Genomic DNA, 14,932 nt, shown 5'->3' on the forward strand with positions numbered 1-14,932 from the left:
GTTGAAAGTTAGTGGAAAATATTTTTTCTCCATTGGTTAGATCTTTCATCTCATTTAATTTTGCTTGATGTAAATATAAACCTCCCTTTGGAGCAGAAGTACCGTAAAAAGCATTGAAGCTTCTTAGCTGCATCAGTCGAGCAGTTGATTTCCTGTTATGTACAAGAAAACATGGCTTGCTTAGTGAAAAAGCCATTCAGCAGTGGAGAGTTCTGAAGCCCTCTGATGTTTGTTTGGTTACCTTGCACTCACAGTGTGCCGATTGACTATGAAGCCATGCTGCAGTTAATGAGCTGGACAGCAGGTGCTGCTGGGTAAACATTTGGCTTCGGCGCCATCTCCTGAACAAATACACTGCACTTACTGACACTGTTGCCCTTTATCCTTATCCTCTAAAGTGGATGTATTCATGAGCTAGAACAACTTTTGGTTAAATAGAAATGTTTTATGGTTAATTTTGCAGGATATCACAGAGGTTCAGATGTATCTGATGCATTATTTAAATAGGTGGTACTTGATAAACTGTGCACAGCATGTGCTTTGTTTAATTAGTGTAAGTGGAGATTTAATCAAATAGGACTGCAGCCACTGGTTGACTGTTTGGGTGCGGGCATCACAACTAGGCCTGATCTTGTCCTTTCCTATTATCCATACGTGAACTTTCCAGCAGGGATCACTGGATAGTGACCAAGAACTCTGGCTGATTTCTTTCTCCCCCCCCCCCCCCCCCCCAGCAGATGGCCACTGAGGCCAGTTGTAGCAACTTTGTCATTCCTTAGGCCGAGACCAACTAATTCAATGCAGAATGGGGTTGGAACCTGGACTCTCTGTGGCCTGTGGGGCTCGGTACTTCACTAAGCGGTGCACTTACTAACTGAGCCATCAACGAAGCTATACAGCCAATATGAAACTAAGACGAGAGCAAGTTAAAGTTGCTTTTGGAATTAGAAACCAAGTTAATCCTTTACATACAATCATGCAGACAAAGGGTCGAGGTTTTTGCAAATGTTTGGAACAAGTTTGATGGCGTTTACTTTTGTATAATGTTCTCTGTGAATAACTGATGATTTCTAACTTCGTTCTCTCTCTCGTTCCTTGTCAGAGAAAAAAGAAAACGTCATGTTTGTGTTAACTCTGCATGGTGGTCACCTTGGATTCTTTGAAGGAGCAGTGCTTTTCCCAAAACCTTTAACTTGGATGGATAAGCTTATTCTAGAATACACAAACGCCATCTGTCACTGGGAGAAAAACAAGCCCCAGTGTACAGCAGCCGGAGACCAGAGCTGCTCGGACCAGAGCGAGTAACCATTGCAGAAACCTGATTTGCCAAACTTTCTCTTCAATCATTCAGCCGTTTATCATCGTTACATTCCTGGCCTGGGTTTAACTACCTTAAAACTACTCCCTGCTAGTAATGTAGTTCAACCGGCAGAATTATACTCTTCTATCACAACTGTTTTAAGTATGATTGCAAGGCCCTTTCTATGCCTTTCTCCACGCAAAGCAACTTGGAGCGCACACAAAATGGTGACTCACTGCGTTTGCACAACATAGTCTTATAGTGATCAGAACATGGGACAAGAGTTACTGTCACCACAGGTACATCTGGTGTCAGTAGGTTTGGAGCAAATGAGCCAACATTTAGGGTATCCAGAAGTTAAAAGTGTGTTTTGCAGGAGCTCATTTGTTAAAAATTGTGCCTTCTCTTATATATTTTTTAATTTATGGAAAAAAGGCATTTATTTTTCTGCCCTACCAAGAGATCCAGTTTTGGTTTTGGTCATTTGATCAGATTAAGTGCAGCAACGTGTTTTGAGTTAAAGAATAAATTTGCAAAATGAAGACTTCCACTAGTTTTTGTCTTTTTAGAAAAACAAAATGTAGAATTCTCACTCGGGGAAACTCTTGCAAAACGAATTTATTACTTCTGTTTGGCCCTCCATGACAGGTACTCCAGATTCACTGTTGAACTGTATGGCCTGCAGCTGTGGTTTGCCTCTGGAATGAGTCTCTCTCAAACTCAAGTGTTTGCATTTACATGGCACTTATTACCGCAGTGTTTGATCAGCACTATTTTAGCTTTTTAAACAACACACAAAGTCCTATAGATACGGCTTTGAAAAAAAACCACAAGCAATTTTCCATTAAAACCCACAAATTTCTACTTTTTTTGTAAAATTTTGAAATGCAGTGGTACGGATGTTGCTACAACTGACTCGTGGGCAAGAATGTGGACTAGATCTTCATATATTGTAAAGCCATTTAAAAATAAGTTTTGTACCGTCTGTTTATAAATGTTGGCCTATATAGAGATTGTCTATCTTGATCATTCCACTGGAGGACTTGGTGTATGAAGTTGGTCCTAAATCCTCTTGTTCTGATTGATCTGTTCTGTTGCCTGGTCAATACTTTGCGCAAGCACGTCCCTAATTATTTTCAAAGCAAAGATAGGAGAAATGGAATAAGTTGCAAAGGCTTTCGTTAATGCATTGCTGACTCATGATCAGTCCTTAAAGCTTATGTGTTGTCAGTACTATAAAACTGTGTTTTTCCCAGGTTGATTCCTAATCCATGCTGAGTTAGCTGATTTCAGCCAGAGAAGCAACAGCAAATGCTCCAATTGGGCTCTGCATTCCTGGGATAAGAAGTGGAAAACTCATTGCCTTCCTCTCTCTGATCACTTTCCAATGGTCTCTTCAGTTGAATAGCCTACCAACGCCCACTATCTGGGAATGGAGATGGATGAGATACTAGAAGGTAGTTGCTGCCTGTGGAATTGTGAGTTAGCACCATCAGGAGAGGAGAAAATTGGGAAACAAATATTGTGTAATGTTAATCAACTGATGTGTCATCCCTTTCCATCCCCAAACAGATCTGTCCTACATTGTCTATTTCCAGGGGCAGCAGTGTAACGTTTACAGCCTGTTAACCAAAATTGAAAATCCAGTTATGATGATTTGGGGGTTCCAATGATTCCTAGACTTATGACATTGGTCAGCGAGTCAACTTGGCTCTTATGAGCTTCTGGAGTTAAAGCTCCTGCTATCTGGACTGATAGCACTCTGCAGAAAATATATTGTAAAAGCATTAAACCAATGTATTTTAAAAAGCTGATGTCACCACAAATCATTCTACCTTTTGAATGATGTACATAAGCACTAGATAAACCACATTCCATTTTTGTTTTAAACAAACTGATTTTATACTCTCAACGCTCCTCTTGGCCGGTTGAACCAAGCAATCATATTCCTCTGGATTAAGTACGTGTTTGTGTTTCCCAAAAGTAAGACTAACTACTGTAGATGTGTTTTCCCCTGACTCAGTACCAGTTAACTTTGCAGTACGGAGGCCATAGTCCCACTGTTCAATTTTGATTACTTGACATGTATACTGTGAAAGATTGAAATCAAATTGAATTTAATTTTTTTGATGACTCATTGGTAAAGCTGTTTTAGAAATTCTAGCAATTATTGTAATGGTCTCGCAATTCGGGTGCATTTAACCATTATAAAAGCAAAAATATCCAACTTCTGTTCAATTTATGCTGCATCCAGTAATGTTTATCCGTCATGTGGAATGAACCACAGCTTGTTCATGTCAGTAGGTTAGTAAACTGAAGACTAGTAAGTACATTTGTATTTAGTCACCATCACTATGTCAGCAGCAGTCTTTTTGTGGCACAGGGTCTCATTGACTAAGTCCAAAATGTGTACAATGCTGCACTGTGTCCACTGCTTCCAACTTGAGAAGGAAACTCATTCATTTGAACTTTGGTGTTTTAAGATTTGAGAGCTGATTATGATTCGCCGCCCCTGGTTTTCAAGGCTGTCAGGTTAGCCATATAAGATTATAAGATACAGTGCAAACATCTGTTTATAGACGTAAAAGTTAATGTCATTGCCGTGCTCGGGGATGGGGGAAGCGTTGCCGATACTTAGTCAGTGAAGCATTTTTAGCAGTGTAGCTAAAAGTACTACAGGAAACTTTGTTATATCCGGCACCGACGAGACCGAGCTGTTGCCGATCTATCAAAACTGCCGGACATACAAAGTTAATGTTGAAGCATACGGAGGTTTTCATCTCCGTATCTGACAACAAACACTGTTGCTTAGCAACAGCTTGTAAACAGTCGGCCCGTACCTTGGAAGCGTCTCTGTAGCTTAGCAACAGCTTCAGAGAGACTTTCCAGAGCCCGACTGTTGAAAACAAAGCCACGAGAAGAAAAAAAACCTAACAAAACGGCTCCTGATTTCTGCCGGTAGATCGAGGTTTCCGGACATACAACCTCTGGATAAACCAAAGTTTCCTGTAATACCATAGGAAACATTGCTTCTGATCAGGTAACTAATGCCTCAAATACTGTTCAGTGTCGGTAGTGTACAAAGTGACATCCAGACAGCCTGTTACTGACAGAACTCTGTTCCATCATGTCTAAGTGTCTGTATCTGGGTGATGTTTGAAAAGTGTTTAAAACCTGAGTTTACCTGCTTGAAAATATAACTGGGTGTGCGGATAATTACAATTCTCAACATTTTTAAACTACTTACCAGTTTGCATGATGTTCCCATTTAAATGGGGGGAAGTAGTAGCTTTAAGCTACTGTAGTCAAACTCCTCATTCCCTGGATTCTGTTAAGGCATCCTTGAGTCCTAATGGTCCGCTGATATGTTTTTGTTGTTCTCATACTTTGTTAATTTTTTTGGGTGCTTCTTCTCATTTGTACTTGTTCCATCGACTCTACCATTTATATTAAGTGAAGACCAAAGAAAACATACCTCCATTATCTTATAATTAGCTGTTTCATCCTTGAATTGAACCTGCGTCTGAATAAGAATTACATGACGTGCAGTAGAGGTGGGTATGATGGGCTAGATCTGAGGTTTTAGTGGTGTCTATTGGGATGTTTGAAATTTGAAATGAATCCATGCAAATGTGACTTCCAGTACACTCATATGGTGTGTTTTCAAGTCTGTTACTACAACTTGCAGCGTCACTTATGGTTTATGTTGGCACTCCAAGGATACTTAACCAGTATGTGTGGTACTCAAGGGTTTACGCTAGGTAATATTGCATACAAAGTTTAGTTTGCTTTTGAGTAGCTTACCTATGCAAGATCTATCTTCCAAAGCTCACTGCAAAGCAATAAGAAAGGGGGTTTAATTTGCTGTTTAATTAAACAATGAAAGTGGTACCACAACTACATTTTCCTGTACTCTGTTTAGTTGCAGATCTATTAAACACTGCAATGCATTAAATAGCACGAGGGAATTGAGCGTTGAGACTGTGTTGGTGAATGTAACGTACTTTAGGATTAGTAGGTACAGTGATTAAGTAGTAAGGTTAGCAAATGTAATGACTGCATAAGTCAGTAGTAACTTGACTGGTTGAAGGGTGGCCTCGCAAGGCGAGATTTTTCGATGATATTTAGGCAATTAGATGTGTTTGTTTCACTCAGTAAGAAGCACACAGATAACTTATCCGTGAAACAGATGCCATATTTCCCCAGTTATATATGTTTTGTTGTTGAATAATTCGTTCAGAGCGAAGCTTTAGTCTCTGTTACTCAGGTTAAAAGTTAGATGTTAGATTTTTTTTTTTAAAGTTCTGATATGAATCACACTTTAAGAAGTTTTCATGCAATGGGACTTTTCTCATTTTCAGTACATGTTGGAGAATAAGTTGCAATGGATCATGGAAATACACTGCAAGGTGCTGTTGATAATTTTGTTTTAATGTAATTGTTTTTTGGCGAGGGGTTTTTCAGTGGATAGCATTGCTATTTCCATGATTGGCAAAGTAGTTTGTCATTTTCAACATTTGTGCTGGAAGCTAATTATTTAAAACATAATTTTATTAAAAGAACTTTCTTTAGAATTGCAGTATCCTCGTTGGCTTGGGCTTTTCAGCATTGTGTTGCATCTGGAATTACAAGCATTTTAGCATAAAGTGTGCTCCCGCTTACACCAAATAATCCAATTTTCAACACAGCAGTGCATCTGTATATTTTCCTGTGTAGGTACAATTCCTGTGGTGCAATGGTTTTGATTGAATATATGTGCCTGTCTAGTAAAGGTTTTGCAGCAAAGACTCTGGAGGTTTGCTTTGAGCTATCAGTTCTTAAGTTATCAGTTCTTAAGTTATCAGTGACTGGTCATTTTTCTCATTAATATTTAGAACTCAGCTTCCTTTCTGGTCTGTTCATATTGGTAGGAAGCCTAGTTTAGGAGTGAAACCTCAGTAAAACTAAAGACATTATTCACATAAGGTGTGTTTAAAACTGCTTTTATAGTGTGCTAACACTTCTGGCCGTAGAGGACCTGCATGTTGGGAGTTGGCAGCACTAGCACATAGTATAAAAGTGGCTTCAAAATGCGCCAGTGTTCTAAATCTATAAATGTACTCCACCTAGTTTCTAATGAAGTTTAATGGTACAAAGCACCTTTGTTAACTCCTTAGCCTTGATCAGAAGACTTCACTCTTTAATTTAAAATATATATTATTTTTTTGTTGGTGTTTTTGTTCCACTCTCCAGCTGGTGAGAGCTAAAGCTAATCAGCAGAGGAAACCAGTACCTGCAAATACACCAACTGACACAATTGCAAGTATATTTAGAATTTGCAGTGAGGTTTTCTCTCCCACTGCTGTTCTAGTTACCAATACGATGGTGTAGCCCGGAGTTGGTTGAAATTTGAAATCTGACTCCAGGCACAGTGCTGCCAAGATATTGTGCGAATCCAGCTGAAGAGAATGTCCAATTAATTCTCCATTTTTGTCCTCCTTTATTTCTTTGGGCTTCTACTTATGTTACCGGAATAAACGAGGGCAAATATTTTTAGATGGCTGTGTATCAGACTTCATCAGTTGTAACCAAAAGTCAGAAACCCCAAATATATTCTAAATCCTGTAATGGTTTGTAATGCCACGAGAACATTTAATGTCGTTCATATCCTCACGGCTCGGAGTCTCCCCTTTTGCAGACCCACACGCCAACAAAATTCATGCTGCATTTTGATGATGGAGCACAGTTTATTAGGTGATGTGCACTTGTATTTAGTTAAATGTAGTGTGTTCCAATTTCTATTTAGGCAATTGCAATTTCTGTTGAAACCATATCAGAAAATGTTATGTTAATTATTCACTGTGGCTATTTCGATCCAGCAACACATTCTTGTTGAACAGTGTGAAGATCCCAGAGTAATACAGATTAACTTGCAATATTCAGTAGTACTTAATACTCCATATGAACGTATGACTGCACTTATTTTTGATAAAAATGGGAAGTTGTGGCGAGTAGGGCAAATATCGGCAATGTCTTGCACTAGCACAGCATTGTGAAAAGGCATGACTTTAACAAGATTCTGCATTTTATCTCCTACTTGTTCTACTTTGTGATCAGTGCATGAACAAGTTCTGTCTTTTCATAAGCTCAATAGAACACCCTGCCCATGTTCATTTGTTGTCTATCACCTTGCTTCTAGGGGTAGCGCCAGCATACAACATTTTCTGTGCAATGATTATTGTGCTTCAAAAATAATTAATTGTAGGTGAAGCACTTTGAGCTGTTTGAGATATGGTGACAAATTATATTAATGCACAGTATTTCTACACCACAAATTCCTAGCAATGTATCTACTTGTTGAATAGAGTATAAATTTATACATTAACATGGACTACTTAAGCCTTTTTTCCTCTTGCTCCTTTCCTCCCTCCCTCCCATGCACTTTTAAAATGTTATAATTGTAGACTTAATGACGGATAAATCGCACAAATATAATTTTTCTGCACTCTTGCACAATCTTCATGTTAAGTTTGCTTGAAATGTTGTTGAACCATATTCTATTTCTTGCAACTCTTATTGTGTTCAGTGTATGGAAGGCACGTCCAGAAGATGCACCGAGATGTTCTGTTCAGGTAGTAAGCATATGTTGAATAACTTTACTTTTGTTGATTCCAGTTTGCCTTTTTTTTTCTATTTGTGAAAAAAATTGCCTTTCAGTATAACTTTTTTATTTCTGAATCACAGCACAGAATAGAACTTTTTAATAAAGTAACTTGCACTGAAAGTTTGGGATTCCTTGATGGAACTCCCCACTAACATTTGAAAGAAAGAACTTGCATTTGTATAGTGCCTTTCATGATCTCAGGACGTCCCAAAGTATTTCACAGCCAATTAAGTACTTTTGAAGTGTAGTAACTGTTGTAACACAGAGAAGCACAGCAGCCAATTTGCGCACAGCAATGATTGATCTATTTTTAGTAATGTTCGTTGAGGGATAAATATTGATCAAGAAACAGGAGAACTCTTTCTCTCCCCCCCCCCCCCCCCCCCCCACCTGCCCCTTCCAATAATGCCATGGGATCTTTTATGCCCACTTGAGAGGGCAGTCAACATCTCAGTGAGTTCTGCCCAATGCCCTAATCTCTCTGGTAGCACTCTCACCTCTGAGTCAGAAGGTTGTGGATTCAAGTCCCACTCCAGAGACTTGAGCACAAAAATCCAGGCTGACACTCCAGTGCAGTTCTGAGGGAATGCTGCACTGTTGGAGGAGATGTTAAACCGAGGCCCCGTCTGCTCTCTCGGGTGGACGTAATAAATCCCTGGTGCTATTTCGAAGAAGAGCAGGGGAGTTATCCCCGATGTCCTGGCCAAAATTTATCCCTCAATCAACATACAAAAACAGATTATTTTGGTCATTAGCACATTGCTGTTTGTGAGAGCTTGCTGTGCGCAAATTGGCTGCCATGTTTCCAACATTACAACAGTGACAACACTTCAATAGTACTTCATTGGTTGTAAAGCACTTTGGGACGTCCTGAGGCCGTGAAAAGCGCTATATAAATGCAAGTCTTCCTTTTTTCTTTGCACCTTTGTTTTTTTGACCGTTTTTGACTGCGAGGTGAAATGCCTCCTGGTAGTTTAGGAAGCCACCATAGAGGGAGAAGAATTGCATAAACCAGTGAACAGAGTGCATTGTCATCCTTGTGACACACTGTTCACTTGCACTGTGAAAGATTTACAAGTACAACCTGCACGCAACTTCAGATTTGCATTAGTCCAGTATATATTTTTAATAAAAAGCTTGCCATATTCATCTCTGATTGATGGGGTCCAAATATGTATATTGTAGATTGGTGCATTGATTTAAGTCGCATCATTTATTTCCAAATAAAGCAGTTTTTGATGTGAACTTCTTCAGAATGTGAGAATACAAAGATTTTATTAGAGCTGTATGACTGGTCCTGCTTAAGTTAGCTATTTTTAAAAGCAATTCCCTTTGCCCCTCTCAATGTGGGTGTATAGCTTTAGTCCTTTTTGTGTGTTGCATGTTCCTTAACATTGCTTAACAAACATTTTGATCAGCTCCGATCTGCAATAACATCCAATAAAAATAAGGAATATTGGTGGGAACCCAAGGAATCATTAACCATAATATTTAGAAAAATGAAAACCACTACAGCTTTAAAAAATATCTCTGAAATCAGAGGACATTTCTGGCAGTGCCCCACAATAACCACAATAAGCAAACATTTACCAGCTCCCAGTTGGTTCCTGCTGTAGTACCGATTTAGCTATCGTTCTACAAGTATGGTTAGAAGCACCGTTTTGTTTGGCTTGTCTTGGTCTGTGCCATATAAGGCTCCACTATAGAGCTTTCTGAATAATGTGGTAATGTACACTAGTGGGATTTAGGGAAAAGACAGAAGGTTTCTGATGGGGACCCGTTCAGTACTCGCCTGAAATATTTAACATGTCTCTCTTTCAGATGCTGACCAGCATGTTGTGCATTTCCAATATTTTCTGTTTTTATTTTGTAATTGGAAACGAGAGTCTTCTCTCTAACTGTAAATTGTAAGAGCTGTAGACCATTTTCTGTTCAGATTTGATTTGTTTCTCTCAATCCCCTTTACCATCAACAACAGCTTCCAATGAAAGGAGATTTTCCCTCCGTCTGGTTGAATGTGAACTGAGAGCCTGGATGGATGATTTTGTGCCTTGCCCCTTTTTATATTTAGTGCTGAAGTTCTACCAGGATCCTGACCTGAAAAATACAATTAACCGTTTTAATCGTGTCCTGATGAGTTATATTTTAGCATTGTTGTTGCACATCCTTACCATTTAGCTTTTTTAGGATAAAGCTTGAGTATATCTATTTGTCATGTCTTTAAAATTTCTATTTAGAAATATTCAGCAGTGTAGGACAGAATAACCAGATAATTTTTCTTGTTCCTCATTCATATTTTCATCCTGTTCACCGCCAAGCATCTCCAGTCAGGAGAATGCAAGTCATGAGCCACAATCTCCCACTGCCAGATTTTGGCACACTGTGATTGGCTGCCAAGAAATGGGGTGGGGACAGAACTAACGATCTCTGGTGCAAACGCGCAGTGAGATGGAACGGTGGGATGAGGGTTTGAGTGCGTTTTCTAACCCCAGGTTTGCAAATCGCTGTGTAGAAGCATTGAGCAAAAGCCAGGTGCTGTTCCTCAGAGGGAGGGGAGAGAGTAATCGCCCATTTCCAGCAACTGGTTCAGAGCAGCATAGGTGGAGGCAAGGGAGGGAGTGGCCTGCTTAGGCCTCATTGCTATATTTGTTGCAAGACTCGGAGACCAGAAACTGGAGGAGAAAGATGAAAGATAAAAGATGTGCACAGAAAAAAGCAGTGTCCGTTGACCTTCCCTGTGTCACTCCAAGGTAATGCTCCTTGCATTTGACTATGGATGAAACCCACCCAAATGAGACAAGCAAATTCAAGTGATTGAGCTGCCCTGGGGCTTGAAATTGTGCCTTTTGTAGTTGGGAGACAGATAGTTTGTTCATGCTGAAAGGTAGTCACTTAATGAAGTTGAGAAATGCTAATGAAAATATTATGGCCTTTTGCAAACTGGCAGCATAAATCTTTTTATTTGTAGTCCTTTGTGTTTCAATGTGTAATTTAATGAGAAACTAGCTCCTTTTTGTCCCGTTTTCCTTTATCTTGTAGCTGTTGCTGTAGCTCTTAGTCCTGTTTATAGAAGGAGCAGAGGTCATGTTTGCTGGATTCATGTGATTTAAATGGATGGTCTCCATTTCACTTGCCTCACACTTTGACACTTGCACAACATTCTGCACAATCTGTGCACGAGATGGGGTATGTAAATGGACAGACTTGAAATAGAGCTAGAGATGACCAATACCAGAGTGCCAATTATCAATCCTGAATGAACAACATGCCTGTAAACAGGATCTTGGACGAGGACACAGGTGTTAGAATAATACTCGAAGAGATCATAATCTAGGGGCCTGAGCCTCCAAAGTACCAGTCCGGAGGGGAGGAGTAAAGATTATATTTGAATATGCAGGTGTGCCTAATTCAAAGTTTGTATGCATGTGGGGGGCTGAAAGACCAGGTATTCTAGATGATTATGTCTCCAAATCACCCAAAATAAAACACAGTCACGGTCCTGACTACAACAATTGGATGCCCTAGCTGCATCCATCAGACTGGTACATCTCATGCCAAAGAGTATGTATTCATCTTGGAAGGTTGGTGTCTGATATTGGAGACCCTTTGAAAACCCACTGGGACAGTGGCCTGTTTGATCTGTTATTCCAGGAGAGTCAAACACAGCGAGATTCTGAGTTTTATTCAGTACCACAAAATCAATAGGGAATTACAGCAAGAAGCAACTAGCAATGCAATGTTCTGAACATCACAATGTTTACCTACATGTATGAGATGGAATTTTGTTCTTTTCGTGTTGATTTTTAAAACAATTTGCTTATTGACTTATGTGGAATTGTGCAATGTATTTAAATAGTTACACTTTAAAGTAGCTATTTTCTTTATTGCATTAAAATTGTTGCAGAATTTTATAGAACTGTTTTTTCTGAATTTGTGGGTTTGAGTTCTGAATTGTTGAAATAAAGGTTGTAAATCTGAGGATTGGTATGTATGTCTCAACATTCCTCCTTGTTTAGTACATTCACCCACGCTGTGTATTTGACTTGCACATTCTAATCCAGTCTTAAACTGTTAATGAGGAGCACCTCTTTTTTGTTCTTTTCACCAGCCATCCTGTGGCCTGAGGGAGGTTGTTAGTTTAAAAAGAAAAAAAAGACTTTTCACAACCTCAAACCATTCAAAAGTGCTTTACAGCCAATGAAACACTTATTTAAAAAAAAACTATAGCCATTGTTGTAATGTAGGAAACGTGGCAGCCAATTTACACACGGTGAGGTCCCACAAACAGCAATGTGATAATGACCAGATAATCTGTATTTAGTGATGTTGGTTGAGGGATAAATATTGGCCAGCGCACCGGGGAGAACTCCCCTGTTCTTCTTCGAAATAGTGGCATGGGATATTTTACATCCACATGAGGGGACAGATGGGGCCTCTGTTTACCGTCTTGTTCAACAGTGCAGCACTCCCTCAGTACTGCACTGGAGTGTCAGCCTAGATTTTGTGCTCAAGTCTCTGGAGTGGGACCTGAATCCATAACCCTTTTAGTCAGAGGTGAGAGTGCGATCACTGTGCCATGGCTAATAGTTGTGCAAATTGGGGACTATGACCATTGGAGTGAGACTGCTCAGAGTGTGATTTTTAACTAGAAAATATAAAGTTTAGTTTGACAAAATGTGTGACCCACACATTCCCACAATGTATCAAGGCATAAACTGATTAATTCCCGATCTAATTTTACATTAAGGTTTCCAGATTTGGAGTTGAAGGAAGATGATGATAAAAACTTAGAAGTTTAAAAGAATACAATGATCTATAGAGCTTTAATGGCAGAGTTTTCTTTTGAGAAACCAAGGTAAAGGGTCAAGGTCTACAATGCAAAACAGCAGCAACGTTGAAAAAAGTAGCTGAGTAAGATCAAGAAGTGGTGATTAGCTGACGCCAAGTTGAGTTAAAAGTCTGTAATTTGTAGAAGGGGGAAAAACTGAAGCAGATAAGCAGTTCCACAGTTTTGAGGTCCTGTGATAGAGTTGGAGACAGTACCCCAATGACTCTCCATTCCAGTGCAGAGGATGTAACTATACAGACAGCAAATACAGTCAAGAGGAACAGACTGTAGATGAATCATAACATTTGCACACCAAATTAAAAAAAAATCCAACAGAGCTTGAGTAAAACCATCGCTTCCCAAGTTTCTGATGACTTGGGTTGAATATTGACTTCAATTGTAAATTGCATACTTGCCATCTTTGAAGAAATAGGCGTCAGCCATATTTGAAGAACTGAGAATCAAAATGAGATATTTTGTGCAGCAGCATCTGAAGCCAGGTGGATCACTGAAGTTCTTGCAACCCTTTGGTATTTGTGATTGCAGCAGCTATACCAACAGCAACTCCACTGGACTGCAAATGCCTTCATGATGGACTAGACCCAACAAAGGGAGCAATCTCATCTGTGTTGATATTTGCTTCTCCTAATTCTGGCTGCACCTAACTAACCTTCAGTTATCAAGTTACAGCCTGTGTCTTATAATTATGAGAGATGGAATGAAAAACATGAGGAAAATTGTTAGGTTGGTGAAAAGTGTTTTCTTTTTGACCAATTCCCCAGCCCTAGATTCCAGAGGAATTCAATGCTGTGTGTTTTGTTTTACCATAGTCGGGTACTGTGTCCTTTGCTTCCCTTTTCTGTAATTTAACATTCCCTTGATTACCTTCTCCCAAAGAAAATCCCAAAGAATCAATGGCACCTTCTCATGGAGTATTGAAACTAAAGCCTTGTCAGCGAAATGCAATATTTAACTAGGATCAGACCTTTACTTGGCTTTGGATTCATTTTAATGGAATTTATTGGCTTCAGCTATTTTAAGACAATCCATTATTACTGCTGCACTGTGGTTTGGGCACCAGAGTGGCAGGATCTTGTGATGTGCCAGATGCTCAGCTCCAAATCGCAGGCCTGTCCCAGCAGGGAAGTACAGACAGAGCTGTGGCACGGTAAATCCGAAGAGTAATGATGATCCTCCTTTGGCCTGGTTTTTGTCCCCATGTTACCACTACCTGAGAGTTGTTAGCAGGGATGGGGAAATATTAGGAGTGAGATTTATGTTCAGCAAGTGAGAGGTGGTTCACAGACCCACTGAAACGTGAGCAGGGACTGATGGGTCTGAAAATAATCTGGAGACCTGCTCCCAGCACTTTTGTTAATGCTGCATAGAACCACCAGATAAGAATAGCACAGGATGACTTGCTGATTTCTCCCTCCATGTTGGGGATGTTTTATGTCTCGTTTACCTTCGATGGAGAGAGAGATTAATGAAGCTGTATAGAGGTTGGATCTTTTATCCTGCTTTCTGCACTCTACAACTGCTAGCAACCTATTTTTCCCTCATTACTTATTTAAACAAAACCCTGTAGATAGCTGATGTCACACATGGAAGGAATGCAACAATCTCAACCTTATTAGCAATATATTGAACATCACAATTCTAAAGTTTTTAAAGTTCTACTGGTGAGGCTTAGTCTTTAAGCAGCAAAATGAATCAATATGATTTTTTTGCTAAATTCTACTTATGGGCATTCATAGGAGAACTCGGATTTGTTCAAAGGAAATGATCAGGTCAGACCCCATTTGATTGGAATTTACATTCTATTCCCACTAATCTTAGGGGCCAAGTTTAAACAACTACTTTGTTGAACAAGGTATGCACAACGCAAATGTTTCATCTCATTGCACAATTACATGGAACATGAAAACCTGAAACAAGCAAAAGAGCCTTATTCCAGAAAGGATGCCTTGGCACGCAGGTGGGGATAGAACACACCTGCGACAGGGGAAATCTGACTGACATTTCCCCACTGCACCTTGACTTGTGTTTCCCAAGACCATTAGAAAACTGATTGAGGAGACTGTAAATATCCTATAGCCATACATAATCTACACCTATTCTACTCACCTATTTAAGGGAAAGTTGTGTTTGTTTATTTTTG

At 39.6% G+C, this 14,932-nt stretch overlaps 1 protein-coding gene across 3 annotated transcripts in view; it reads left to right on the forward strand.

Moving 5' to 3' along the window:
• The window catches only part of LOC147099986 (monoacylglycerol lipase ABHD2-like), a 126,703-nt gene extending 114,782 nt beyond the window's left edge, over nucleotides 1-11,921 (forward strand). For all 3 annotated transcript variants that reach the window (XM_085968545.1, XM_085968544.1, XM_085968546.1), the window contains exon 11: nucleotides 1,103-11,921. In XM_085968545.1, the coding sequence (XP_085824671.1) occupies nucleotides 1,103-1,305 (203 nt within the window). In that variant the 3' untranslated portion in view covers nucleotides 1,306-11,921. The remainder of the gene's footprint in view (nucleotides 1-1,102) is intronic.
• Nucleotides 11,922-14,932: the final 3,011 nt, after the last annotated feature.

Source organism: Somniosus microcephalus, chromosome 27, assembly GCF_052327205.1.
Source record: "Somniosus microcephalus isolate GS21.2 chromosome 27, FLI_Smic_1.0, whole genome shotgun sequence".
Taxonomy (NCBI): Eukaryota; Metazoa; Chordata; class Chondrichthyes; order Squaliformes; family Somniosidae; genus Somniosus; species Somniosus microcephalus.